This window comes from Trichoderma asperellum, chromosome 1 (assembly GCF_020647865.1).
Source record: "Trichoderma asperellum chromosome 1, complete sequence".
NCBI classification, from domain to species: domain Eukaryota; kingdom Fungi; phylum Ascomycota; class Sordariomycetes; order Hypocreales; family Hypocreaceae; genus Trichoderma; species Trichoderma asperellum.
Genome location: NC_089415.1, coordinates 2,744,400 through 2,770,928, shown reverse-complemented (window position 1 = coordinate 2,770,928; position 26,529 = coordinate 2,744,400). Strand labels below are relative to the sequence as shown.

The 26,529-nt window shown below is 50.8% G+C and overlaps 8 protein-coding genes across 9 annotated transcripts; 3 read left to right on the top strand and 5 right to left on the bottom strand.

The window, feature by feature from the left end:
• Positions 1 to 373: 373 nt before the first annotated feature.
• Positions 374 to 1,327, top strand: TrAFT101_000862 (uncharacterized protein; the record flags this gene model as incomplete). Its single annotated transcript, XM_024905939.2, has 1 exon — positions 374 to 1,327. One exon carries the CDS (start codon positions 374 to 376, stop codon positions 1,325 to 1,327), a length of 954 nt encoding a protein of 317 aa, XP_024765097.1.
• Positions 1,328 to 1,543: 216 nt separating this feature from the next.
• TrAFT101_000861 (uncharacterized protein) lies at positions 1,544 to 2,419 on the bottom strand (the record flags this gene model as incomplete). The annotated part of the gene is made up of 1 exon (XM_024899152.2): positions 1,544 to 2,419. One exon carries the CDS (start codon positions 2,417 to 2,419, stop codon positions 1,544 to 1,546), a length of 876 nt encoding a protein of 291 aa, XP_024765096.2.
• Positions 2,420 to 4,088: 1,669 nt separating this feature from the next.
• Positions 4,089 to 5,850, bottom strand: TrAFT101_000860 (uncharacterized protein). The gene is made up of 4 exons (XM_024907481.2): positions 5,641 to 5,850; positions 5,446 to 5,540; positions 4,552 to 5,324; positions 4,089 to 4,477 (listed from the first exon to the last, which is right to left on the bottom strand). Exons 1-4 carry the CDS (start codon positions 5,700 to 5,702, stop codon positions 4,397 to 4,399), a joined length of 1,011 nt encoding a protein of 336 aa, XP_024765094.1. The 5' UTR covers positions 5,703 to 5,850; the 3' UTR covers positions 4,089 to 4,396.
• A 103-nt stretch (positions 5,851 to 5,953) lies between these two features.
• Positions 5,954 to 7,667, bottom strand: TrAFT101_000859 (uncharacterized protein). Of its 2 annotated transcripts, XM_024899232.2 has the most exons (2): positions 6,929 to 7,667; positions 5,954 to 6,755 (listed from the first exon to the last, which is right to left on the bottom strand). In XM_024899232.2, exons 1-2 carry the CDS (start codon positions 7,081 to 7,083, stop codon positions 6,248 to 6,250), a joined length of 663 nt encoding a protein of 220 aa, XP_024765093.1. In that variant the 5' UTR covers positions 7,084 to 7,667; the 3' UTR covers positions 5,954 to 6,247. The 2 variants fall into 2 exon arrangements, with proteins under 2 accessions (XP_024765093.1, XP_065982275.1); XM_066126176.1 differs by having other exon boundaries at positions 5,954 to 6,950.
• Positions 7,668 to 10,635: 2,968 nt separating this feature from the next.
• On the bottom strand, positions 10,636 to 11,112 carry TrAFT101_000858 (uncharacterized protein; the record flags this gene model as incomplete). The annotated part of the gene is made up of 1 exon (XM_024904581.2): positions 10,636 to 11,112. One exon carries the CDS (start codon positions 11,110 to 11,112, stop codon positions 10,636 to 10,638), a length of 477 nt encoding a protein of 158 aa, XP_024765091.1.
• Positions 11,113 to 13,650: 2,538 nt separating this feature from the next.
• TrAFT101_000857 (uncharacterized protein) lies at positions 13,651 to 14,079 on the bottom strand (the record flags this gene model as incomplete). The annotated part of the gene is made up of 2 exons (XM_066126175.1): positions 13,651 to 13,886; positions 13,938 to 14,079. 2 exons carry the CDS (start codon positions 14,077 to 14,079, stop codon positions 13,651 to 13,653), a joined length of 378 nt encoding a protein of 125 aa, XP_065982274.1.
• Positions 14,080 to 14,521: 442 nt separating this feature from the next.
• Positions 14,522 to 14,824, top strand: TrAFT101_000856 (uncharacterized protein; the record flags this gene model as incomplete). The annotated part of the gene is made up of 1 exon (XM_066126174.1): positions 14,522 to 14,824. One exon carries the CDS (start codon positions 14,522 to 14,524, stop codon positions 14,822 to 14,824), a length of 303 nt encoding a protein of 100 aa, XP_065982273.1.
• Positions 14,825 to 21,476: 6,652 nt separating this feature from the next.
• On the top strand, positions 21,477 to 25,553 carry TrAFT101_000855 (uncharacterized protein). Its single transcript, XM_066126173.1, has 6 exons — positions 21,477 to 22,693; positions 22,760 to 23,069; positions 23,129 to 23,187; positions 23,254 to 23,293; positions 23,364 to 23,900; positions 23,966 to 25,553. Exons 1-6 carry the CDS (start codon positions 22,591 to 22,593, stop codon positions 24,588 to 24,590), a joined length of 1,674 nt encoding a protein of 557 aa, XP_065982272.1. The 5' UTR covers positions 21,477 to 22,590; the 3' UTR covers positions 24,591 to 25,553.
• Positions 25,554 to 26,529: the final 976 nt, after the last annotated feature.

Below are 26,529 nucleotides of genomic sequence, written 5' to 3'. Positions count from 1 at the left end.
GAGAGCTGCATGACTCGGCCGCTGCCGAAAACAGTTCTGGAAACTGGGGCCATCGAGGTGTGGAGGGGCAGCTTTTTGCAGGCGTCTTACCCCACCAACTGTCATCTGAAATACCAGCTATTTCGCAGTGCTTTCAAACAAAAGAGGGCCATATCGCGGGGATCCCTTCATCTCCCCCATTCGTGCGACATTCTATGTTCATACAACCATTGCAAGGCAGCTTCTCGTCGTTTTACGCTCAATGCTTTCTGGAGCTCATCAGGATTACTATTAACCGTTAAACTTTACTGGGATTGTCACATTGCCAACAGCGACATCCACGACGCCGACCGCAGAACCGCATCGCATTGCATCACATCACCCTCCAGCAGCCATGACTCGCCCTAGAATCACCGTTCTCGGTTCTCTGAACATTGACCTCGTCTCCTATGTCCCCCATCATCCTCTTCCCGGCGAGACCCTTACTGCCAACCATTTCAACACCTCTCCTGGTGGCAAAGGCGCCAACCAAGCCGTCGCCTGCGGCAAGCTTTCTCGCTCTTCAGATCTCTCTTCCTCTGCCGCCGATGTCTCCATGATTGGCGCTGTCGGCTCCGACACATATGGCCAGCAGCTCATCTCCAGCCTGACCTCCTACGGCGTCGACACCTCCGCCGTCGCTATCCGGGAAGATGGCAAGACCGGCATTGCCATCATTGTTGTCGACGAGCCCAGCGGCCAAAACCGCATCATCCTCTCCGCCGAGGCGAACCACACTCTCCTACCCGAACACTTCTCCACCCTGCCCGGCCCTCGCCCAGATCTGCTCATCATGCAGCTCGAGATCCCCTTCGACACCGTCTTGCAAGCCCTCCGCACCGCCAACGCCTCCAACATACCCGTCCTCCTCAACCCCGCACCCGCAAAGGCACTCCCCGACGAAGCCTACACCAACCTTGCCCACCTGGTCGTCAACGAGACGGAGGCGGCCATCCTTTCTGGCTGCCAAGAGTCCGACCTCGACGATGTCTCCGGTCTTGAGCGCGTCAGCGCAATCTTCATCCAGCGCGGCGTCAACAACGTCATCATCACACTCGGTGGCCGAGGAGTCTACTATGCCACCAAGGACGGCAAATCAGCACTGGTACCTGCCCTCAAGGCCAATGTCGTGGATACCACCGCTGCGGGCGATACCTTTGTCGGATCTTATGCCCTGGCCGTCGTGAGCGCCGGAACAGGCATCTTCGACATTGACACCGCTATCAGGGCTGCTAACCGGGCCGCGGCCATCACTGTATCTCGCAAGGGTGCCCAAATTTCCATCCCATGGAAAGATGAGTTAAATTAAGTGAACCATATAAGAAAAATCTACATCAAGGAAATATACCAAAAGGAACAAAGAAAAAAAAAATTAGAGAAATGAATGAATAATTTTACAACAAGTGAAGCTTCATGTTCTCTTCTCCTAACCTCGCCGAATTGTCGTTAAAATAAAGTCGCAATACTCTACACTTCACAGCCGTTGAACGTCTATCCCTGTGGAAAGAGAAGAGGAAAAATACAGCTAAAACCATGTTGCCCACGCCCAAATACCAGAATCTTTCTTTCCCTTAACATCTCCCGCAATTCCGTGTTTCTTATTTTTGCCCATATTGCTCTTATAATCTTCAACTTCATTGTGGTGACTGCGGCTGTTGTTCCTCAGGGCTGGCGTCAAAACTCTGAGAGTAGCATCAGGTGAAACGGACCATCTTCCACGTAAAGAAATGTCGTTTTCCTCTTTGCTGCATTTTCTAGCTTCAGAAACTTCTCTGCCGGATGCCCCTTTCATTCCAATTCCTGAGTCATACGAGACTCTGTTTTCCCGTACCGAATGCAGTGACGGACTCGATTTCAGTACCGTTGGCCGCTCCTCTTGTAAGCTCATGTACCTCAGAGGAATGGTTGGTAGATCAGAGTAATTCAGATGCTTTTCTGATAGTTTCTGCTCATGCCCCTTTGATCGTATTTTTTTAAGCTTTGGAGCTGGGATAGGATGTTGGGCTACGATCTGTTGCATTATTTCAGATGCTTTTTGGGGTCCCCAATGGCTCTCAATCACAGAGAATAGGCGATCTCTGGTCGGTATCGGGTGAGGAGACCACGGAGAAAGGACATTATGCAGCTTGATAGTTGCCTCTGCTTTTGTTACTAACCTGGTCTGCAATGTAAATACCTCAGTCGCCCCCGTCGCAGCACGTTGGAGAGGGAACGCGGAGTGTGAGTAGGACACATGAATGCTCACATACTCCATGATAGAGTCTCCTAGTTGCAGCTGGAGATCCTCCATCAATTCTTCTGAGGTTTGTCTGGAGTGTTTGTGCTGCCTTGGAGACGGCAATGCTGTCTTAGGCTGGAGTACGACTTGGACGAGGAGAAGAACGCTTGATCCGACAAACATGGTGCTATTCATCATCATGATTTTGGCTTATGTCAAACGAGAGTTCCATTTGCGGATGCATGCAAACTTACGCTGGGAAAGCTTGCCGACATCTCGTTTGAACAATTGATGATTGCGTTGTTGGTAACACGTCTATAGTGAGGTCATAGAGACAGCCGAATTTTAAAAATGTGTCTGTATTACTCATTAGAACTCCACATTTTCAGAGGTGTGTATATCCAAATTCTAGATTTGGAACAGCAAGATAAGAACGTAGACTACCAACCTTTGTTTGGACAAGGAACTCTATCATTCTCAGGCCTGGTATAGGCTGGGAATAGTCTGCCGCATACCTCGATCGCAGCCCAGAGATGCTGTTGACCTTCGTGCATGCTCATCGTCTCTGGTATCACATTAATATGCGGAGATAAAACAAGTACAGTCTCCTCTGCTAGCAGAGGTTTTGATAAAAAGGGTAACTCAGCCAGGCCTTGGGAGTTTCTCTGCTCATGATAGGTACATCTAGAGCTGGCTCGGGATACATCATCGAGCCATATATCACTGTGTTCTATGGGGAGCGTACATGTCGACGAGATGCGGTCTCCATCTTTATTTTCAAGGTTGTTTTTCAGACTAGAATTCTTGCGTCGGATTTTTCTCATCTTCAATGTTGGATATCGCAGAAAAGATGGGAGTTGAGGCGATTTGTCTTGCCCAGGAATGTCATCATTCTCACTTCTGCTCACGAAGCTGTGTTCAAAGGTCGATTCCTGTGAAGATTGTCTCTAACCAGTTGATTCCTCGCTCGCACGGCCGGCCCTCGTCTTAGACACAATTTTAGGCCGCCGTCTCGGAAGCTTCAAGACTCTTGGCGGCTCGCCATCTTCCCACGACCCATGAGGGCTATCATCTACACCCGTATCTGCACTGTTGTTTTTGAAAGTTCGTTGTCGGCTATAATGCCGACTTTTTTTGATGATTCGTAGCGGACTCGGTTTATCTTTCTCAAGGACCGACTCCCTCGACGTCGAGCGTTCAAAGCAAGGCGATAGCTTGTTCTCAAAGCACTCCATGCTGAATATAATAGCAACGATCAGCCCTGGACCGCCCAAAAAAGACAATTGTATAAATTTGCTGTGAAAAATAAAGTATCCTAGCGATCCTCAAGTTTCTGCTAGGGTAAGTTGGTCCCGAAGCTGTTGGTGCTGCGTAACACTAGAGCTTCGCGGTCGATCTCTCTTCTTCTGGCGAGTAGGATAGAATCTCAACGTCTTCAAGTCGAACAAGTATACTGGCAGACATGCATTGGAAACAAATGCTGCTGCAAGAATAACTATGGAGAAAATGATGGTAAGAAAAGCAATAGCAGATACAGGATGCTGCCAGACGACCCAGAGGCTGTCTTCGGCGGGGATAATTTCCGCTGCGGTAGAGCTGTTTTGCATTGTGCAAGAATGTGGGCGAGCTCCAGGCGTATTTATAAATTGAGAAGGCATAAGTGATGAAGAGAAAGCGGTATCAAGGTCTGTTTGAGAAGTTTATGGGAAAGGAAAGGGCAACAATGGAAACCTGGGATATGAGGAACCAAGAATGCCATAGAGAAGATATAAGGAAAGAGCAAGAGCTTGTTGCGGCTGCAGTTTGTAGGATAGCGCGACTCAGCATTTCTCGATTCGTAAGTAGTACTAATGCGCCATTTGAATTGACCATGCTAAAGAAGGAGATACGTGATGTAATAGATAAGATAGTAGATACTCATATGTCTAGAATAAGTGTAGATACATAATAAATTGTATGTCCTTGGCCTTTTACTTTTCTTCAAAAAGCGGACATAATCTCTTGATATCGACTACATAGGACCAGCCTGTTTCTAAATCCAGGTAAAGACGCTATAATGCGAGTAATTAAGGCTCATACTGAAAACTCAATGTTTGAAATTGCGTAAAGGGGCGTTGCTTTTTGGAAAACGAGGTGGAGGGGCTGGCAAAATCGAAGAGCTCATGCCGAGGCATCCAAGGTTCGACGCAGATTTCCCTTTACAGCCTCAATGGTTCCTTCTTCCAGTGCCAGGAAATGAATCTAAATGGATCTCTTGGTTAATACGAGGGTTCATTCAACAGCTAGACGCGGTGGAAGAGCGTTGCACAACATACCATATCGTCGGATATTCCCGATGCGCCATACAGGACCGACTCGGTCAAAGTAGAGGCTACTCCCTTCTTCACTCTATCCTCCCAAACACCATCCCAGTTCCATTCTCCAGGCTCGCGAACTGTCGTGGCCAGGGACGACGTTATACTCTTGGCATCAGATTCGGCCGCGTCTCCTCGATCACTGCCAGTCTCTCTGGTTGTGTCACCACTCAATATGCTGAGTCGACTCAATCTATATATCTTTTTGTCATCGACTTTCTCTTGTTTGCGCCGATGCGTGCGCCACGCATGCCAAGCTCCTGGATTTCCGGCAGCAGAAAGAGGTACCGCATCGAGAACCTCTGCTTTATCAAACGTGCTTCGAATGTACTTTAATAGGGAGTAAGTCGATATAGTCTTCCGGTCTGTTTGCATATACCGCGGCAAGTCCTTTTCGGGAGGCGGCGGTGGCTTGAGACTTTTGCGCTTCGACGATTTTGTTGACACTGCTGATGGCGATGTACTCCTTCGACCCTGGCCACTTCTAGCTTCTGATCGTTCGGGGCCGCCAAACCACTCTGGAAAGCCATGCTCCAGGCTAAAGCCGCCAGGGGGCAGCTTTGGTCTCTCTGTAGTGCTTTTATCGCTTTCAACGCTTGCAGCGTACATGTGCGTCGTCAAGGGAGTGATGAGCGGGTGGAAAATGTCCGTCGAGAACGTAACCAGAGGTGGAGCTCGAGGGTATGCATCGGGAAACATAATTTGGAATCGAAGAACAGCCGGAGCATACGGGCCTTGAACCAGAGCGGATTAACAAAGATAAGCAGGCAAAGGGACTGGTATAAGTCGACGAAGTGTGCCTCAACGGGCAAAGATCAACTTCAAGATGGAGAAAGCAAATGTCATTAATCTTACCATGGCGAACGAAAAGCACTGCTGACCAAAGTGACGGCTCTCCAGGAGTCAGGCTGACAAACACTCCTTCAGGGCAGGCTTGCTTCAATCCGGCGCTGCGATAAGGGGTAGCGGTTAGTTGACGTCAAAGTGGTTGTTTACTTCCAAACTGTCGGGGTCTTCCAATCAATTGCCTGTCATATACGCAACACTTACAATTCCGACAGCAAGTGCTGCCGCCACAGCGAGGGAAGATGCCCTAAAGAGAGAGAAGTCATGTTGGCCAGCAAGTATATCCTCAATTACTACCGCATGGATGCAATCAGGAGGTGTGTGTGCACGCTTCACTAGATGACATTCGCGACAGTTCTAGCGCAGGAGTTGGGACGACATCCCGGGTAGCCGGGTTGCGTAGGCGGTGAGAACAAGCGGTGAGGTATTCTGCCGGCAAAATGGTAAATATTTGGAAAACCCACCGCGGGGCTGAGAGACGTCACTGAGCGTTGAAGATTCGCATCGCGGGGCTGGGCGACAATGCAGCATTCTTGAGTCTCCAAGGACGATAAAGGGGCATAGTGTAGGAATAGGGCATAGGTACACACACAAGCGCAAAAAAAAAGAAAAGAAAAGAAAAATCATTCGTAGAGAGAAGATAAAATTGCCGTTTGTTTTCCAATTCCGGGCTGTCATACAAAAAATCCCGTCAACTGATCAACTTTTTGCCAAACCTATTCTATAATGGTATATCCAACGAGGGAAAAGTCGTTGATCTCTAGCTTTCCAACGGCAATCCAAGTAATAGCCGCAATATTTGCAATCATATCTAGTTTCCCAGTCTCTTCTCGATCTTGCTCGCTTCTTGGGCCTTGATTTGCTTGATATCGTCTCGAGAGGCGTTGTATGAGGCAGTGGCCTGGTTGAAAGGGTTTTCGGGGCTCTTGTCAAACTCCTTTCTGATTCTCTGCTTGCGTTGCTCCAATCTAAGACCTGTGCCGCTACCATCCGCCTTCATCTCGGCAAGCCTCCGCTCTTCGTATCGGTGGTAAGCGGCAGCGAATCGCCTTTCCGGGTGTTGATCAATCTTGGAATCGTCTCCACCGGTTGTCAAAGATAGGGCATCCAGGGCGTTGTCTATGCCGGAGGCGCTAAGGGCGCCGAGTTTGTTGTCGTCGTCCAGCTGAGATAGGTCCAGCCCCCGAGATTTCTTGACTGCTGTCTTGGACTTCTTAGGCTCTGCGCGAGCATTCAGACTAGCCTCCTCCTCCTTAGCCAATGCATCCTTTTCAGCTTTCTTCTTTGCGGCCTCGGCCTTCTTAGCGGCCTCTGCCTCCCTAGAGAGAACCGAAATGTTAGCCAAAGAGCACAAATTTCCCGCAGCGGTGCGCATAGTGGACCGTGTTGAACGCCCGAGGGAAAAGGGGGCGATAATCTTGACACGTAGCTATCTATGCGAGGCGACTTCGGACAGCAGAATACGCCATCGCGCCACCACTCACATACGTACTTTTTTGAGTTGTTCTTGGCTCCCTGCTGCCACTTGTCGTCCTCGACTTGCTCCCGCTGGGCCTCAACGGCAGCGTTCTTCTTGGCCGCGCTCTCCGCCTTACGCGCGTTGCCAGCGGCCTTCTTGCTGTTGTCCTGAGCCTTCTTGCCCGCCATTATGACGTCTGTTTTGGCCCCTTCCGGTCAGGGCTGAAGCGGGTCTCACGGCTCCTGGCCGGGCGGCGGTATCAAGGTGTTTTTTTTTTTTCGTCTGCATAATATCGTATGAGCCAGAGTCGGGGGCGGGATGGAAAACAGGGAAAGGAAATTAAAGGAAGAATCAATGGGAGAAAAGGAGGGGGCGTGTGCGTTCGTCACGGCCGATGGCGAGGGCTCTGTCGCCGTCTACTGGACCAGCGAAGCGTCTGTCCATCGAGCCTTGCAAGGTATCACTGACCGAATGGACCGGTGTGCGCCTGGCTGCAGTCTGTTTGCTGTGCAGCGCCTGGACGCAGTCTCCTGCAACGCCACTCGTCTGGCAGGGCTAGATCGGGGTCTGGCCGAGTTGCGATGGCGGCGCTGATCTGGTTCGCTGCGTCTCCGGTGCGCGCCCGGCTGCTGTTGCTAAGCTTATCCGGGGATGACTATCCGAGATGGCCTTCCAGGATGTCTGCGACAGTGTCTTTCTGTAGAAGCCTGTGCTGGGAGCTTGAGTCGATGAAGTTTGCTGCGAATTGCAGGTTGCAGGTCGAAGGTGGATGCGGCGCGGACGAGCCGACAAGTGCCTGCCGGCGGTCCCAGCCCCACTAGCGTGGCGTCCGTGCGATTCTAAGGCATCGGCGTAAGGCAAACAAACATCCCACGTCCTTGGCTTCGTTCAGCTTAGTTTGCATTCAATAGTATTACGAATCGAGTTGTGGCTTTTGAGATGGAGTTTTCATGAGCAACGTTTTAGTGCAGGATGGGCATATCATTGGCAGACGTATTGCCTGTATACCCGTTTTACACAGTTTATATGCATTCCAACAATTGCGTTGAAAGTTCAAGTACTAAAATTCATTCAATAAACGAAGTATAAATTAATCCATGAACTGTCATTCTGAAAGATATTGTCAAAAAAAAAAAAAAAAAAATCGCCTCTACAAGGAAAAAAAATTACATTATAGATTGGGTAATATCATGTACTGTATCAGCATTTATGTACCAAGTTCAACTCGATTAGGTAAGGTATAGTCTAGTTAGTTCCCGGGTAGGAAACAACTCCAGCCATTATACAGGTAGTAGCACGCTTGTTTCTCTTCTTTTCCCCTTTTCCATGTTTTACATCATTACATTTTGTCATGTCGTTGTGTAGCCCTCGCCAGCACAGAACTTGCCGGTCTCGACTGCTCATGGCCAGCTTCAGCTTCAGCTCCAGCTGCTAGCCCGTCGGAGATCCATGCCATTCCTTGGCAGCTACTTGTGCCTCTTAGTTTGGGCATGGCGCCGACCAGCTCCCTCTCGCATGGTCAGGCCTAGATCTCCCGCGCATCGAGCCAATCCAGCTACATGCTCGTATAGTAAACAAATGCGAGTGTAGGTAGGTGTTCGTGGTGGTAGCGAAACAGTAGCATCATGCTAGCAGAATTGACTACTGCTGCTTACCAACACTTCCAAGATGAACTGCCTACCACCAGTAGCATGATATCGCATACGGCTTGCTGCCCAGTTCGGCCCCCCATCCAGCGCATGAGATGAGACAAGATGTGGCCAAATCTGACCTGATCTGACCTAACCTGACAGCCCGATCCACAGAGGAGAGAAGTTTCAAAAGACAGAGGCCCAGGCTTAGCCTCGAGCCACCTCGCCCTCGCGTCCCAGGCTTTCCGGCTTTCAATCGCCCAGCGGCCACTTGCGCTCAGAGTCCCTCACGGCTTGATCGTCGAACTTGATCAGGGCGCCGTGGATCCCCCCGGCCGGGCCGCTAGTGGATCCCCCCCGGCAGCTCACCAAATCACGAATCATCAGCCCAGCCGCACAGCACCAGCCGCAGAGAAGCCCCTTGCCCGAAGTACGGTTCCTTTGGGCGTGCGGGAGCTATGAAACAATGAGATCTTGGTCGCCTGACGCCGCCTACGTCACGCCGGCGCCGCGGATATCCAGCCGCCCATCACTAAAAGGGCATCTTCAGATGGCCAGTAGGCGGACCCTAGCAGACCCCAAGTCTCGCATCCAAAATCTCACATGGCAGCACCGCCAAGTGGTCTGATTGGCTCCATGGCCACCAGCCGATATCATGGGGAAGCTGCTAGCAGTGCGTGGAGAAGCTGTGCAAGGCTGCCAGAAAGAAAGGCGCTTACAAGGTACCGCGCACCTGGACGGATGTGATGCTGGCTGGACCATGCCATTTGGTCGCGTTACACACCCGAGACTATTGAGAGCGAGTGCTACTCTGCCGTCGGAGCTTCTCTCCACGCGCAGCTCAAAGGGGGTCCCTGGACACGAGCTCTCCAGCTGATGGCCATCACTGCCGTTATCACACCAGGCCGGTGGCCGCTGTTAACAGGGGGGGTGTAGGCGTCCATGTACGGGGAGTACCTCCATGTAGTCGGTCTTGGAGTCAGCCCTGATTACTCGTGCCTCCAACCGTGGAACAGACACGCACGCGCGCACGACTCCCCGCCTCCCAACCGCCAGGCGCTCCGCACATCCGTTCCTCCACGAGCATCGTACTAGCTGTAAGAGTACTACCTCACAGCGGTTCCGTGGCTGTTCACTGATCCCATCTTTGATCCTGGCTCCAGCGCTATAATCCACGGCCCGATCCCACCAGTCGATGCCTACCACGCTGTCGGGTTCGGAGACGGTGCCAGACCAAAATTGAACCAAAAAAAAAGATAAAAAAAAAGGTATGAATAAAATAAAGGCGCAAAGAGAAGAAAGAGAAAAAGAAGGCCCCCCCCCCCCCCCCTGCGCTGCCGCGACTCATGTCTAATTCTACAAGTCGCCTATACCGTTCGTCACCCGGGCGTCGCCGTTTTACATTGGCCGAACTCAGTAAACGCTTGCACGCTGGCAATCAGGCTCGGGGAGACGGGTATCTTGACTCTTCCTCCTTGGAGAGAGAGGCTCCAAAATACCTCAAAGCACGGCTTGCTATAGCTTCCCAACAACATCACGTCGTGTGACGCAGGCAAGGCTAGCGTCTTACACCCGCAGCAAGCTCGCGTACATGATGTGTGAAAAGGAATGCTCTGCCACAGCCCACTCTCCAAATAAAGGAACAGGAGAGAGAAGGCAGAACGAGGAAGATAGAAAGTGGGCATCTTACCCAGGGTCCCCGTAGCAGTCCCTCATTGCAGCTCTTATCGATCCAAAAAAGGTCAAGGCCGCATCCATTCTTGTCGCAGCTTGTCTGTGGGTTAGGCAAGACGCCCGTCACGTCATGCAAGCAAGCCAACTTGGAACCTTTTCCGGTGTTTATGGAGCATCTCGTCTTCACATGAGCAGCTGACGGTTACCGCCAGCAAGGTACCAAGAGGGCTATATACAGCATCAGCCACAGGCTGGGCCTGCATCGTGCTCCTCTGACTCATCCCATCCATTGAGTTTTCCCAAGTACATGTACTTTGCTTGTATCAGTGCTTGGCTGCATGGGGAGCGGAGCTTGCTTGTACAAGATGCACATGTAGTCGACGGGTGAATCTTGGTACCCACCCCAACTACTGCTGCCAGCTGAACAGGGATATACTACTGCTGCTGCAAGACCCAATCAATCCCACGGCGAATCGCATCGTGCAGGGAGTTCTCTGTAGGGATCATGCGTTCCGGCATACCAAAACCAACAAGCGAAGCAGTGCGTTCGAGCTTTTGCTCCGTTTTGGGGCATCCTGCAGGGCTCAACACAGCCTGGCGACGCATGAGGTCGATCATCACCGTACTTATTGCAAAGAATCGCTGCAGCGCCCCCTCTTCTTCATGCAAGAGGGGCAAAGGGGAGATGGCCTTGCGAACAAGCATTATTTCTGGACACCCATTTGGCTCACTCACCAGTGAATAAGTGGTCAGCTTAGCGAGGCCCTCGAGCTGCGAACGGATGCAGAAGCTCCGCTGCATGCTTCCCATGTAGCCCATCATTGGGTGACTTGGACGGTTTCCAAGCCATTTGTGGTGTGTCGTCAAGCCCATAATTCCCATGTCCCTCTGTCTCACTGCTCTTTTGTGCATATACTGAGGGCTGAGTACATAGTGGTATGGCGGGCACGAGCCAGCAGATGCACGTCCAATCTGGTTGTGTTGCAGGGGACACGGAAACGGTGAGCCTGAAAGCCGCTGCGAACTGGTTCGGTGTACTCGATGCCTCGGAGACTACAAGAAATAGCCATAATTTTCTGTTCGGAAACAAGCAAAAATGCGCGTGGCCGGCCGTTCCGAGGCAATTATGTTTGATAATTGCGTTGACGAGTACATACACAGCAGGGCCAGAACCAGAACAATATACCTCTCGCTTTCGTATCGTATAGGCACCACCAGCCAGCTGACCATGAGTAATGCCCCTACGCAGAGCTGAACTCGCAGATGTTGCCAAGGCTAATAAGTATATTCCAAACTCAACTGGGCGTTCCTTGCCCCGTGTTCAAGCATACACCTCCTCTGTTCATGATTTGTATTGTTGCAGCCGTCACTTGTCGACTTTTTTGCGCAAAATGATAGATCATGCTCGCGAGGCTCGTCTCACTACTGGGTATTAGTAGTATGCCAATACTACCTAGAGCGTAACTTGAACCAAAATTAAGCACGGCTGACGGTCCATGCTGCAGTTGGCCGCCCGTCTCTGATGATTCGCTCGAATACGTGCTTACAAAACGCTTCGTTGATAATACTGAGCCGCCTCCGCGGAGAACACCGTAATACGGAGCATGCGTCTGTCTTCAATGCTTGTAGATGAACAGGACCCCCCAGAAACCACCATCCTCGTCACAGATCCAAGGGTTTTTTTGGGCGTGCTTTAGAACCAACAAGCACCGTACCGAGTGCTACTGCAGGTGTACATTGCCTACCTATAGTAGATGGGTTGTATGGTAGGCCCTAGTACTAGAACCCGCAGGCTGCTCTCCATGCGTTCATAGAGAACATACATGGGAACTAGGCTTGTGCAAGGTTGGCACATACTGGAGCAGTAACAGAGTACTTCCTGGTGCTATTGATACCGTGAATGCCTGCGCCGCGCCGTATGGTGTACAAAGCACATTCATCAAACTCGCGCCTGTACGAGCACCTATATCGTAGCCGTCGCCGTGCGGCTGGATCAATTCGGAGATCAATTGAGCTCTAGTTGGAGATCGCGGATACGGAACATTCGCCTCGTTCGCACATCAGCCCATTTTCGTCTTAACAGCAGATTCAAATATACTAATTTGGGATGTGATACCGATGGCAGTAACTCCACGCCTGTCTGAAAATCCTGCGAGCTCACAAGCAAACATCATTGTGCCTTGTCCTCAGCCGATGGCAGATCTCTCATAATGCGTATTTGAAGCAGGTTTCCGCGTCCAAGGCGGGGGGGAACAAAGAAAAAAAAGCCATATAGGGAGAACCGACAAGCCTTGTGACCGCTTGTGATCACGAGGCGAGGAGGTTTACAAGTAAGAGACTCCGTAATGGGACAAGGTGCAAGGGCCGGGATCACATCCCAGTTCGCTAACCTTTGTCTATTGCCTACCCCTGGCCCCCGTTGACAAGGGCTCTCTTCGTTTTTGCGCCCGCGACCAGTCATACAAGCAGAGTGCATTGGCGGTCGATCCCTCAACAACCGAGCGTTGCTGAAAGTGGTCTTTGCGAGCAGAGCTTGCAGGCGGCCAAGCACATTTACGAAGTACAGCCACAGAATTCTGTTCCTGTTTGTGCCCCATGTCCATGCAAAATCCTTCGCGGCTTTTTGGGAACAGGCATACTGATACAAGGGCCTCAGCAGCAGCACAATGAGCAAGTCGTTCGCTGTATAGCCTCCCATGATCAAGCTGGGCAGTTGTGGATCTCCAAACCTCGAGGATTAGAAACACGATTCTATCCCCGGATAAATAGTTCCTTCGATGTATACCGCTAGTAGCACACTATTGCTGATAGTATTCCGTGCGTGTTATCTGGTTGAGCACAGTTATAGCCCTTTTTTCTCTTTTACGCTGCAGCTGCGAAGTACCCGACTGCATCTCTTTTGCGCATTTGGGCAGCATTAGCAGTCTTCGCCTAGGTAAGGCAGTCTTGCGGCGTGAAGCCTAGACCTATGTACCGTCGCAACAACGCAGGTATGTGACACTATACCGATTATCAGCCCACCGCATGCATCGGCGTGTGTATTTCGAAATAGGACGTAATTTCAGACCGCCAGTATGATGCGCAGTAAACATAATTTCATATATTCACACCCTACAGCCATACCGGCCTACTTGGATATAGAGATCGGAGCGATTTGACCTGAGGTTCGCAGAACCCAGCAGCTCCTGTTGCTGCTGTTACTGCCACCGCTACCGTAACAAGTGTTGTAACCGAGGCCTTGCTCGACTATAAGGCTGATACATAGGTTATTAGAAATGCCGGATCGGATGCGGCTTGTCAAAACCTCTTGGAGTCAATCATGATCTTTGTCGCGACTTGTCGCCGAGCTTATCCCACCTATGCCGAGACTTTAATAGGAGTATGGATTTCTAATATATGTCGGCAGATATCAGACAAGCATCCTCTCCGGACTATTCTGGCAACGAAATGCTACTGTGCAACACAACGCATGCACATATGCCCAACAACCATGCCAGCGCACAGCTTCCCTTCCCGTAACGGAGGATTATAGTCTTGGCGGTTAGTGACCATGCATCTGGCCAACGAATGCCGCTTCATTACTGGCATGCCAATGCAACTTGCGTCTCCTGGTAGCACGAGGAAGGCCATGTGACGCACCCTCCTCTCTCGCATATCAAGTGTCAAGCACGGCATAAGCCAATGACCTTTCAAGATACCCATCAGATTTGACGATCAATTTCAAGCCACACACATACATATACACAGCCTGCTGCTATCGCAGCCGTATCGGCCGACGCCTAGCGCCAATAAAGGCAATCGCCTTGACAGCATCTCATTCGCCCGGAGCCCAACGGTATCGTTCCCCGGGGGTGGGTTCACACTGGAGCGCCTTCGCATCTTGCTAGCAGCTTTTTCAGCCCAAACGGAGCGCCGTATTTTGCGCCCTAGATCCAGTTCTAGTCAAGTGTGCCCACTCTTCGAAGGTTTCGAGAAGAAAAAGAAGAGAGAAGGACAGACCCACGGCTTCATTTGCTTCAATGGTGGCGAAGGGGTAGGTTTGAAGCTTAGCAGACTAAAAAGCTTGGAGTACCTACCCATCTCATGTGGCGGGGCTCTCTCGGTGTGGGCTAACGCAAATCGTACGTTTGAAGCCAGATCCATGCACTTGATACAAGTCGGAGATGGATTTCGCATTACGCAACCCAAGCAAAAAAAGACCACAAGCAGGTGAAGCGTCGCTCAGCCGCACCCGCAGATTGGTGCCTACCGTCTGGCACCCGGATATCCGCCCACGCAGCATAGCAATTTCTTGTCTCAGTGCGGAGTACCTCATGCGCGCATGGGCTGTCTTGCTCCCTACAGTCGGAAGAAGAGAGAGAGAGAAAGGCTCGTCTCCTTTACCGCCGCCCCCCTTTACCGGTTGGACGCTCGGCATTGCTCATTGTCCTTTAGACTGGAACTGGATGCCAGGATGTTGGTAATCAATCTGGGACTGGATAGCGCACAGCATGGGTATGAGCGCATGTACGAGAATGTACCTCGAAGAAAAATTTTCAACAACAAATTTGCCTTGGGCCAGTACCCCGGCGGTAGCGTGGCAACAAGGCCGCGCCGGTCATTAGAAGGGCTGGAGAAGCTCTGACAACAGGAGTAGCCCTAAGGGGGCGCCGCGACCCGGTCAACCGGTTTACTGGGCAAGCGATTCTGAAACGGCTGGAATTTGAGTGACATGCTAGGCAAAAGATTAAAAGAATCCGGTCGCCGGGTCGATGGATTCGTCTAGGTGTCCCCCTTTTCCTCCATCTCCCTCTCTTGCCAATCAGAGGCGTCAGCATCGAACCCACTGAGCTTTTGCCAACTTCCGCGGGAGGGGCACCCTGCCGCGCTACGGCTAAGTGATGGCATATATTTTTTTCTAAGTTTCTGCCGCCCCTTCTGAAGAAGCTCCTTTCCGATGGCGGTCGTCCGTTTACAACGCCGGCGGAGGCGGATTGGCTCAGCCGGACGTGTGGACAGTGTGCCGGCATGACGGGAAGGCTCCCCGAATTGCGATACCCTTGGCAACACTGATGTGCGTTGACTCATTGGGTAGCGGTCCCTGCACTAGCTGTTGGTCATGACGACACTGTGCTGAGCTGGACAGAAAGAAATCTGGCGGGAGGTTGCCTGGCCTAGGGTAGTCAGGGCCCAGTGATGGGATCTGCTAAATCAGTCGATGAGGGAGGATCACGAGGGGGAGTAAGTGTCAAAGGGCAAATCCATCTGGCGGTGAGCCCTAAGCGCTCGATCTTAGAAAGCAAAGACGTCAAGAGACGGGGGGGAGAGGGTGGTGCGAAGAGAGGGATCTTTGGCATGGCTCGTAGCTACCCAATGCCGACAGCAACACTATCAGCAGGAAGAGCTTTGATCCTGGGCAATGCAGTGCCTCTTGAGGTGACACAGAAGCGCAGTCGTGGCGATAGTCTCTTGATTGAGTGATTGCAGCAGTGCTGACACTCACCAAGCATGCTAGTACGGGTGTGTGTGAATTCGTAGTCCGCCGTCAGCTGTGGCAAGGATTCTGAGAGAGACAAGAGATTGATCCCGTGGCCCATGCGGCAAGCATTATTGTTGTGCGCGTATATTGCCGTAGAATCCATTTGCGCCATCTCTTGTTTCTCCTGCTTATTGTATTTTGTTTTTCTTTTCTTTTTCTTTTCTTTTTATTACGTTATGATTTCATGCCAGGCACGTTAATCTAGGCTTCCCAATGCTGCATGTCATACATGCGGCCACATGTGTAAAGTTGGTAGGGGAGACCCCCGTGGGTGGCTTACTCGGCCATGTCCTCCGTATAAGTGCACCAGTAATAGAGTACTTCGAAGTGGTTTTTCCCACCCAACAGTGCCCCGTATCTCAGGTCGCCAACAAGGCAATAAGGGGCGCATATCTGGACATCGGGTGCCCCCCTTAGATGTTAAAGGTCCAAGCTTGCGTGTAGCTCAGCAAAAAGACTTTCGCGGGAGGCCATGGCGACGCTGGGGAGGGTCGATAAACATGGTGATGCTGGTATTGTCGCCATCCAACGTAATGCCTGGAAAAAAGAACGAATCTCCACTGCTTCTTAGACGCTACATACTTCGTACCAGCGCCATATGTACAAGCACAACCCGTTTCTCGTATACTCCATAGACACCTTTGAATAGCTCCTTGTTTGCTTTGCTCGGTGAGGAAATAGAACTAAAACATACGTAGCCTTAGAGTAGCATTGGGCAAAGCAGAATACTCTTGACTGTAGCCAATCGTCATCAAGGATGGAGTTTACAGGGTATCACCAGTATGCACCCCGTGCAGCCGGTCAACCCTTTGGCGGATTTTTGATATTTAGATCAGCGCGCAATGCGCTTGAAACAAATTCCATGCTAAAACGGTCTCATCTCGTTCTCTTATCTCGCCGCGTTGGCGGAACCGTTGCCGCGCAAAGAACGGTGATACTATGTAGAACCGGCGGCTATAACGGCGGATGCTCGCCATGCCCCCGCCTACTAGCAATAGGTACAGGGAAGCCCAACCTTGTCTGTGTCTCCCACTGTCCCGGGCTGGCGCTCCGAAAGCCTAGCTGCGTTAGAAAAGAGGAAAGCTTGGGTGACTGTGTGTGCGTTCGGTGGAGGCTCGCCCAGGAGACTGGTAAAGTACACAGCAAGTACACAATTTAGAGCCTCTTCTTGTGGAGTCGGCAGCTACTGCTAGTATTACGGCACCTGTGCCGCTGGTGGCCTTTGGGTCCAGAGCATTGGACCAAAAGCTCTGTCGAAGCCAGGGGTGATTGATCCTGGAACGATGGTGGACGCTTCTTACCTACTAGCACCTGTGTTGGAAGAACACCCCCTCCTTCCTTGCTGTGGCGCTTATTGTCCATGGGTAGATATTCGGTTTGTTGCTATCTGTACTAGCATCCAACATTGCCTTTTGCGAAGCAGCAACTCGCCGATTGGGGGACCGATCAGCTTGCTATGACTTTGTTGTTTGATACTGCTTGATGCTTGTTGGTCATGCTATCGCTGCAGCCGTCTACGAGCTCTGATGAAATGTCACGGCCCGCAAAACACATCACCGCCGTTTCTTTTATTTTAGTTCCAATCACCCAAGCGGCCAAGAATACTAGCAGTGCTAGTAGTGTTCACCGGCATCAGGTCCCCGGACATGGGCCAAGCTGCCTAACAGCCCTGGTGGATTGAGCAACCTTGCCGCCCATCTGGCCAGTGCAATGCTGCGGTAGGTATTTGGTTGGCGTGCTTGAGCTTGTGCCAACAGCATGTATTAGCTGATTGGACGCAATTTCCAGATCCGCTGCCAGATTCTTCCTTCTTATCTCATCTCGACTACTCAAACCAATGTATTTCTTTGGGGTAGAATGGCCAAACAATCCAAGAGAAACTCCTTCGCCGCCTTCGTCCGCATTAAGTTCCTGGGTGCTCTCACCACATCCAGTGTAGCGCTAGAGCACCCCTCTGATGGAGCCATTAGATCCTCGTATAAATAATATAGGCTGTTCGAACTGGTAGTTTCAAGTGTAGCGGTATCACCATAGTTGAGAAAAGACTGAGACGGCAACGCAGGCAGTCTTGGCAATCACAATGGGGTGTGTGGAGAGAGAATGGGCCTCGTCTGAGACTTTGGGCGTAGTTGGGCAACGCAAAGCTGCTCCAAATAGTAGCATTTCTTTCCCCGGTCCTCTTTTGACACACAGGTTGGGGGGATTTTTTTTTTTTTAGATATCCCCACGCATTTCGGAACCTTCTCACCACGTGGCCTGCGCGTTTTTCGCAATGCCTAGCATATCGGAGTATTGGTCGTTGCTGATACCAAATTTTTTACCTGCGTCTCTTTGCCTCCTTCTTCATTCCTTCACCGTCTGTTGCTCACTGGGCTTCTACCAGGGACAAGAGGCGCTGCAAACCCTGAGCCTGAGTGCCCACAGAGCTGGCTCCAGGAGACCAAGTAACACAAGCCGCCCCTGGTAGGTGGGCTGGACACTATGGCACCACTCTTATGCGACAGTCTCAAACCTTCGCCTACATCATATTGCAGATTGAGACTGCTGTACTGTAAGTGTAGGACGGAAGTTGGGCACGGACACAGGCACGAAGCTGAAAATACAGGCGGACTTAAACGCAGCTTGTCGCAGTCTCGTCGGTTCAACAATGCTAGCTGCGCACGGCCATAGCAGCAACCCAGTAATTTCCACAATGACATCAGTTCCCTCCTTAGTCAAATTTGGAAAGCGGCGTGGCCGAACCACTCTCTCTCTCGCAATGATGCTGTGGAACCATTTCCCCTAGATAGGTTCCTGCGCGTACACTTGGGCCGCGCTGCGAGATGGCATACACCAGCCATGGCGCGCTTCCTTTCGCTGTGAACTGTTGTTGGTATTCTGCTGGCTGGATCAGCAGGCCTGTCAGCTGACCTCGGGCACTTTACTCTGGCAGGTCCAGGACGGTGCAACCTGGGAATGGATGCCACCCCCGATGTGATTAATAAATACGTGGGAGACAATGAGGGAATGTTGACCCCCTTCTGCCGTCGGATGCTTGCTTGGACGTTTCTCCGCCTGATTCCCCGATACCATGAAGCCGCAGCAGCGTTGTCAGAACATGAATTTGTTGTGTATCGAGGATACGGGCTGAAATGCCGTGTATACCAAACGAGGTCCACAACAAGACGGGTAGGGTAGCTTGGGGGGGAGGGGAGAAGAGAAGGCTGAAAAGAGTGCTTGACAGGCGTCTGTCTCTTTACTCTGCATATATGGTATGCACTGATACGCACCATGGCATCATGTGCTCTGTCTGCGGCCGGGCGTGTCAAGCTAAGCTGCGGTACATTGACCACTTAAAGTCGGTTTCCTTTCACAGATACGCGCGATATGCCTTGATGACCAGGAGGCGCCGTGCAGCATGAGAGACGGGACATGGCCGGTTGGTGAGATGCAATGGCCCCAGGCGCTCTTTGGCTGGCGCGGTAGCCCGCAAACAGCCGGCAGGCTGCATCTTGGTCGTCCTTTCTTTGAGATGACAGAATCCTTAATAGTGGCAGGGATCTGTCCTGTCTACAGCTCTCTCTCTCTCTTCTTTTTCCTTTTTCTTCCCCCCTTTCTTATTTTTCCCCTCTGTTCGCCTGTATATATCTGGCGAGACAGGATTGTGACGAGACATACAGCTTCACCGGCCCCACCCATGCCGTGGATGTTGGGCGAGTCTCGACCAGGCTGTGAAGCTCCTCCATACATCGTACTACAGCACCACCGGAGGCTGAAATGCTAATAAGAGAAACTATTAAGCGTGGGTAATTAGCATTGGCACCTTACCGCTGGTACGGAGCATATACTTGAGCTTGTACGTCACGCATCAGACATCCACCACCCACATTCCTAGGTCCTTGTACATATATGCAGCATGTCCACTTGCAACAACTCGACTTACATGCAGCGTGCCGCCACACCGGTCGCCATTAGTTAGTTAGTGGTCGATGGCACGAGCGGCTAGTATATAGTAGTGCTCGAGAATAAGATCGCTCTATACGGTGAGGTTGGGCAAATATTTGATGGTAATGCGTCCAACGGACCGAGCCAACGCATAGCGGCCTCGTCCCCTCGCGCATCTGCCAGTCATGTGGCTGAGCGACATAACCGTGACACCAACTATAAGGGCTAAGACATGTTAGCCGTATGATTCTGAGATATCACTGCGCTGATGGCACATTCTACGGCGTTAGGAACAAGAGGAGCTGCACCGCATTTTGCTGTCTCCCTGCAAGTATGCCATTCTACTTGTGTTTATGGAAGAAAAGAGTGCGACGGCGGTCCACTAACACTTAGCCGCCTGCTGGTAGACACGGCAAGAGAGGGACGCGGGTCTCTTCTAGGCGGCATCAGTCGTACTGCTAGGACTAGCTTGCAGCTCGAGGGTGCGCATACATAACTTTGCGCCTACTTTGTACTTACCTTGCATGAGACATGCGTGCTAGGCTGCAGGTAGGTAGCACATCAGATGCTGGCGCGCACCTGGATATACTGTACAGTAGATGCGGCAGGTCAAAGAGGCGCTTTCTGTAGCAGTCTACACAATAGTGGCACGGTGTAGAGATATTTCTGCATGTCTCTCGCCTCTGCCTGTTGATTAATACTGCAATATCGCGGCGTTAAAAACTGAAAAGGTTCAGTTGGTCCACTGGTAGACCATTGTAGAGCACAGACTATGTTCGAGTATACGTAGGGCCACTATAGGCATATGTTGTGCGAACTCCCGGACAAGAGATCTCAGGTGCTGTGGTGGTCCGCATCGGATCATGGGCGTATGGCGATGACGAGGGAGAGGCGTATCTTCTTGTGATTCCCCAGCTCAAATTGCACTCGGGACGATCAGGAATTCATTCCTAAACTATAGCACCAAATTTTGGCGCGCCTCTTAAGCTTGGCATAGTAACATGCTAATATACCTAGCAAGTAATGGCCACCAACAGCGGCCGGTACGACCTCTGCAGCCATCCGCTCAAGTTGTCACGAGAGAGTGATGGCCTGGTCGAACGACAACGACGCACATGAATCACTTGGCAGTGCGAAGTAAAAAAGTGCCTGCTCTACTTCGCACAATGAAGTTTCTGACCGCTGGCTCAGTCGAAAAAAGAAAAGGCCAAAGTTGCCTTGTCCAAGCACAGACGGCATCAGTAGAAAACGGTAGCGGTGACGGCAAGCCGCTACTGCCAGTCCAACGAACGAACGGTCAACCAGCTAGCCGCTGCTATTATTGTCGGGTCAGTGCTCGTACCTGATGAAAATTGTACTACACTCACTTTGTCTCCCTGCTGCTCCACCCCCTATTGCTAGGTAGTAGCCTTTTCACACCCCTCCGAACTTGGAGAGGGCTGTACTATTATCCAAGTAGGGCGCAGAAAAAAAAAAAAAAAAACAGCCAGCAACCGCGAGACCTGAGAAGTTCTCGCAACACTCGCTGCTGATAACGGGTTGCAGCAGAGTCGGGAAGTGCCGCTGGCGAGGAAATGGCCGTCACGATGGCATTTGAGTCTAAGAGTGAAGGTTGATTTTGATTTTGATTTATTTTGCGGTTTTGCCTTTGGGAAGTTACGTAGCTGTGGCCTGAAAAATACGGTGTGCAATTCGGCGAGCCGGCTGCAGCAGTTGCGTGCACCGCAGCTGCCTCAACGCTGAAAAAACAAAAAGAAAAGAAAAAAAAAAAAAAAAAAAAAATGAAGCGTCGTGTACTGTTGTCGCCAACGACGTCAGGCAAGAGATTTTTTTTTACCTCTCATTTCTTTTTTTCCCTTTCTCCCTTCTTCTCTCTGCCTCCCCTGGAGTGTTCCTTATCTCCTCTCTGTCTCAACATTGTGCGAATTCGTCGTTTTCCAGCAGAATCTCTCTTCTTCCTTCCTGTCCGAAGGATTTTTTTTCCTCCACCCCCTCTCACGGCACTCCTCGCATGCTGCTGATTTTTGTCGATTCCAGCATCATCATCGCCATCATCCTTCTCTCCACTATGCGGCCCCTGCCTGGTCTCTGCTTGGGTGTTAACCAGATCCTTGCCCTGGCTCTTTTCGCCTTGCTAGGCCATGCCTGTCACTTGAATGCCACACCCCGATCGCTCATCCATCTTTAGGCACACCCCTGCACCTCTTCCAAGGTACCAAGCTTGTACCTGTAGCCTTCGCGGCGCCGGCTGACTCGACTCGAGAGACAGCAGCCTCAAGCCGCACCCCGAGTCCACTCGAAAAATTGCACTTGTCGGGGCGATGGGTGCTTGTACAAGGCGGCGGTACCTAGCCTAGTTCTTCCAACTCTGTTTTAGGTCCTCGGCGCAGGTCACCGCTCAAGCTTGTTAGCGGGACACAATCATTTTGGAGCTTATAAGCCCCGGGATAGCCTCTGCATCTCCTGGTGGTGCTTGAAGCCTTCGTCTACTACTACATATATCTCCCACCTTCACCGGACATTCTCTCCTCCTTTCTCTCACAGGTTCTATTCACAAGTTTGCCTCTTGGATACCCATCTTGCCCTCTGATCTTTGATTTACTTTCGTCTGTTCTGCATTGTGGGGGGGCATTGCCATACATAGATATCCGCAACCTTCTTCCGTCGTCGTTGCCTACATACCTACTACCTACCTAGTCAACGTACTGGCTTGTAACAACAACACACAACCTTTCGTCTATCAACATTAATCAGCTTCACCCTGTACCTCGAAGCCGAAAACTCGTCATCGCCAACGCCACCAAGTCTCGTGTGCGTCTGTACACGCTAGATACGAGCCTCGTAAACTTTGTTGCTCGGCTGGTAGCTTTTAACAGCTTATTCCGTTTATCCCGGTCAAGCAATAATCTCACTTTCCAAAGACACCCGAGATAGAAAATCGGCCCAACATGCGGAGGTCAACTTCCGTGTCTCGCCCTCGGCGTCGTAGCTCTGCCGCTCGGCGCAAGGAGCAGTTGCCGCCTTTTCCTGTCCAGCAGATGTTTGTGCTTGGTAAGTATATTTCGCTTCGGGTCCTAATTTTTAGAGCATGTTGTGGTTAATTTGGTGATTATATAGCTTGCTGCAGATTATGTGAACCAATTGCGTTCATGTCCATCTTCCCTTACATTTACTACATGATTGAAGACTTTAAAATCACCGAAGATCCGAACAAAATCGCTGTCTACGCTGGCATGGTAACTTCCGCATTCACTCTGGCCGAATTCGCAACTGGTGTCATGTGGGGAAAGTTGAGCGACAAGATTGGACGAAAGCCTGTTCTTCTCAGTGGCCTTATTGGTACTGCTATTAGTGTACTCATCTTTGGATTCGCTCCCAGCCTGCCCGTCGCTCTCTTTGCGAGAGCAATGGGTGGCCTTCTCAACGGGTATGAGCTTCTGTTTCTCATGATATTTTATTTTGTCCGATTTCTGACCTTGCTCTTAGAAATATCGGCGTGTTGCAGACCACTGTGGCTGAGCTCGTGACTGTTAAAGAGCATCAACGTACGTGTATTCTAGTCTCCTTGATATGTTGCCGATGGAAGCCATGCTAACAAGAGTGCTCGATAGCTCGCGCTTATACTATCATGCCTATGGTTTGGTGTATTGGGTAAGTAGTTTCAAGTTAGAGAGTGCACTGAGACGTTCTATTCTTACTAACTCTCTTTTTCTCACTCCAGCTCTATCATAGGCCCCATGATTGGTGGTGCTCTGGCTCGACCCTGCATCAGCTATCCCGACTACTTTCCCCGCGGCTCAATCTGGGACCACTATCCATACCTCTTGCCTAACCTCTTCAGCGCGGCGACTGTTCTTTTTGGTGTTGTTGTGGGCATTCTATTTTTGGACGAGACTCATCTTGCCAAGAAGGGCGAGAAGGATCGCGGTCGTGAACTCGGTGATCGGATTGCTTCACTGTTTGGTATGTTCACTTACGGCCGAGCCGATAAGCATGAAAAGCAAAGCCTTCTAGGCAACAGCAAGATTGCTGGATACGATACCATTTCTGGCTCTGATGCGACCAAGATTTCTCGTGGCAGAGAACGACTACCAGATTACCGGAGCCGAGAGACGTCGCCCCGGGTTCCTTCTCAGGAGAATGTAGAGCGTCAGGCTCTCTCCACCACCGAATCACCCGAGATGCAGCCTGATCAGCCCACTAATGTTTTCACTAAGCCGGTCGTGATGAACATCATTTCATACGGCATTCTTGCATTGTAAGCCCATTCTGCACTACCTGACAAGGCTCACTCCACGCCAAGATGCTAATGTAGCTGGTTAGCCACACCATCACTTACGATCAGCTCTTCCCGGTTTTTCTGAGCACGGCTCCTCCTAAGGAGCCAATCCTCGAGCTCCCATTCAAGTTTGTAAACGGCTTCGGTCTTGACACCAAGGCCATTGGCGTTATCATCTCCGTCCAGGGCTTTTATTCACTTCTGTCTAATTATCTGATTGTGACGCCCATCACCCGTCGACTCGGACCTCTTCGCCTCTTCCGCCTCATTGCTTTCTCCTACTTTGCGCTCTACCTCGTCACTCCTTATGTGGTACTCCTCCCGGAGAGCCTGAGAATGCCCGCCATTTATTTCTTGGTCATCTGGAAATGCACATTTTCAACAATGGCGTACCCCAGCAACGCAATTCTCCTGGCCAACTCAGCCCCATCCAAGCAAGTTCTCGGCACGATCAATGGCGTCGCAGCGTCCACAGCAAGCTTGTGCAGAGCTCTTGGCCCTACTCTTTCCGGCTTTCTTTACGCCATGGGCCTGCAATCTGGTTATTCTGGCCTCGCTTGGTGGTTCAGCGGCCTGGTCACCATTGCTGGCGCCTATCTCAGCTCTCAAATCACCGAGAGCCCCCAAGCCCCTCTTATGCACGATTACGACGATGATGCAAGCGTTTAGAGTTTAACAGTTTTAGTTTTTGGGTTCCTCGACATTAGCCCCATTCTTTGAGATGGTCTCACAACTTCGAGAGGATATCCGTCATTTTGTTTTATTTTTCATAAACTGGGATAATCGATTTTTATGTTTTTTTCAGCAAGCAACTAAAACAAGCGCGTTTTGAGTTGACAAGCCATGGTTTTTATCGGATTTAGCGACGCCATGAGAGGCTCTACATCTCCCTCTCAACACATTCGCCTCCCTCGTTTGTCTTATATATATATATATACATATTTTTGAGATTTGATGTATGCATTACTTGGGCACACAATTTTGGACACATTAGAAGGATACCGGAGCTTTAGGATAAACAAGGAACGGAGCAACTTTTTTGGGACTTTCCCACATAGGGATTTCTTTTTCTATTTTCTTTTTCTTTTTTTCTTTCTCTCTCTCTCTCTCTTTTTTTTTTTTTTTTTTGGAACGATGTGGGACACAAGCTATGTGGCAGCCATTTTTCTGAGGATGGATGGATCGGGAGACTCGGATCAGGCTGGTGTGGAAATTGAAGACTAAGGACATGGATTAGGCTTATGGTTTTGTCGGGAATATGACACAAGGTATTAGGGTACTGGATATTGGACACTAGGCATTATGAACGGGGTATCGGACATGGAATATCAGGTTTTGGCAGCTGGAACCAGGCTCTTGAAAGCCGGCCCTACGGTTGGTTGGTTGGTTGGTTAGTCGGTTGGAGACGAATGGACCAGGACGAGGCACGACGTGGCAAGAATAGGATAGCATGGGACGGGATACGATAGGATAGGGGCAATGGAATGTTTTTGATTAGAGGTGTTTAATGATGGTAACTATGGGACCTTCGTTTGGAATATTGGGTACCGGCTAGGTAGCATGTATTTGCACACTAGGCGTACATTGGTTTTAGCCACAGACTTGAAAAATTCAAGAAAATTTCGTGGTGGCAATCTGACTAGTCTGTCCGTCTTTGCGGTGAAGGTGAGCTTTTCGGTATTTGGCAGCCCCATGGGTTCTGCAGTAGTTCCAGAGAAGGGCCTGATCCTGGTGCCTGACTAGGTGAGACGCGAGATGGACGATTTGAGGAGACTGCTAGTGGAGAAGAAAGAAGCCACACGGACGGGGAAATTGGGTTGAGTGAACATTGAGCCAATCGGGAGATGTAGACATGGCCAGAGCTACATACATGGAAGCTAGGTGACGACATAGGGTGGTAGGTTGGGCTGCTACCATGCACAGATGGGGGCGCCTTTTCCCCCAAGAATAGATGATGGTGTGAAAAAGAGGCGTGTGAGCGTGCGTTCTGTGTGCGCGCGCTAACGTGAGGCGTGGAACAGTACGGGACGGCATGGGATGGCACCACTTCATAGGTACTTTATGTGTGCGAGTGTACTGGCGTCTGGAAGGCACAGGCTGTGCTTGATAGGAGGCACTACCATATCATATTACCAGGTACTAAGGTATGGGGCTGGGTGCATAACACTCCTATTGCCACTAATATTCCGCGGAAGCTGGGTGATAATTTTAGTAACGGCAGTGCTGGTATCCTGTAAGCGGCACTTGAAGGGAAGTGCGTCAGTAGTTCTACGGATATTGGAGTGGTTTGTGGTATGATGTGAGAGAAGATGGATGGGGTCTGTTGGCTGAGGCGAGCGGAAGGAAGGGAAGGGAAGAGACCGGGGGGGGGGGGGGGGGGGTGAAGTTGGAGAAAAAAAAGGGGGGAGGGGACCAAGGAGAAGAGGAGTGAAGGCGACAAAGAGAGAGGAAGAGAGGAAGAGAGGAAGAGAGGAAAAGAGAGAGAGAGAGAGAGAGAGAGAGAGAGAGAGAGAGAGATGGGGATAGAATGTACGGGAGAAGGAGTACTACTGGGTAGTACCTGGTATGTGTATATGTTCGTGTGTCCATTTACCCCGGATTTGCTGAG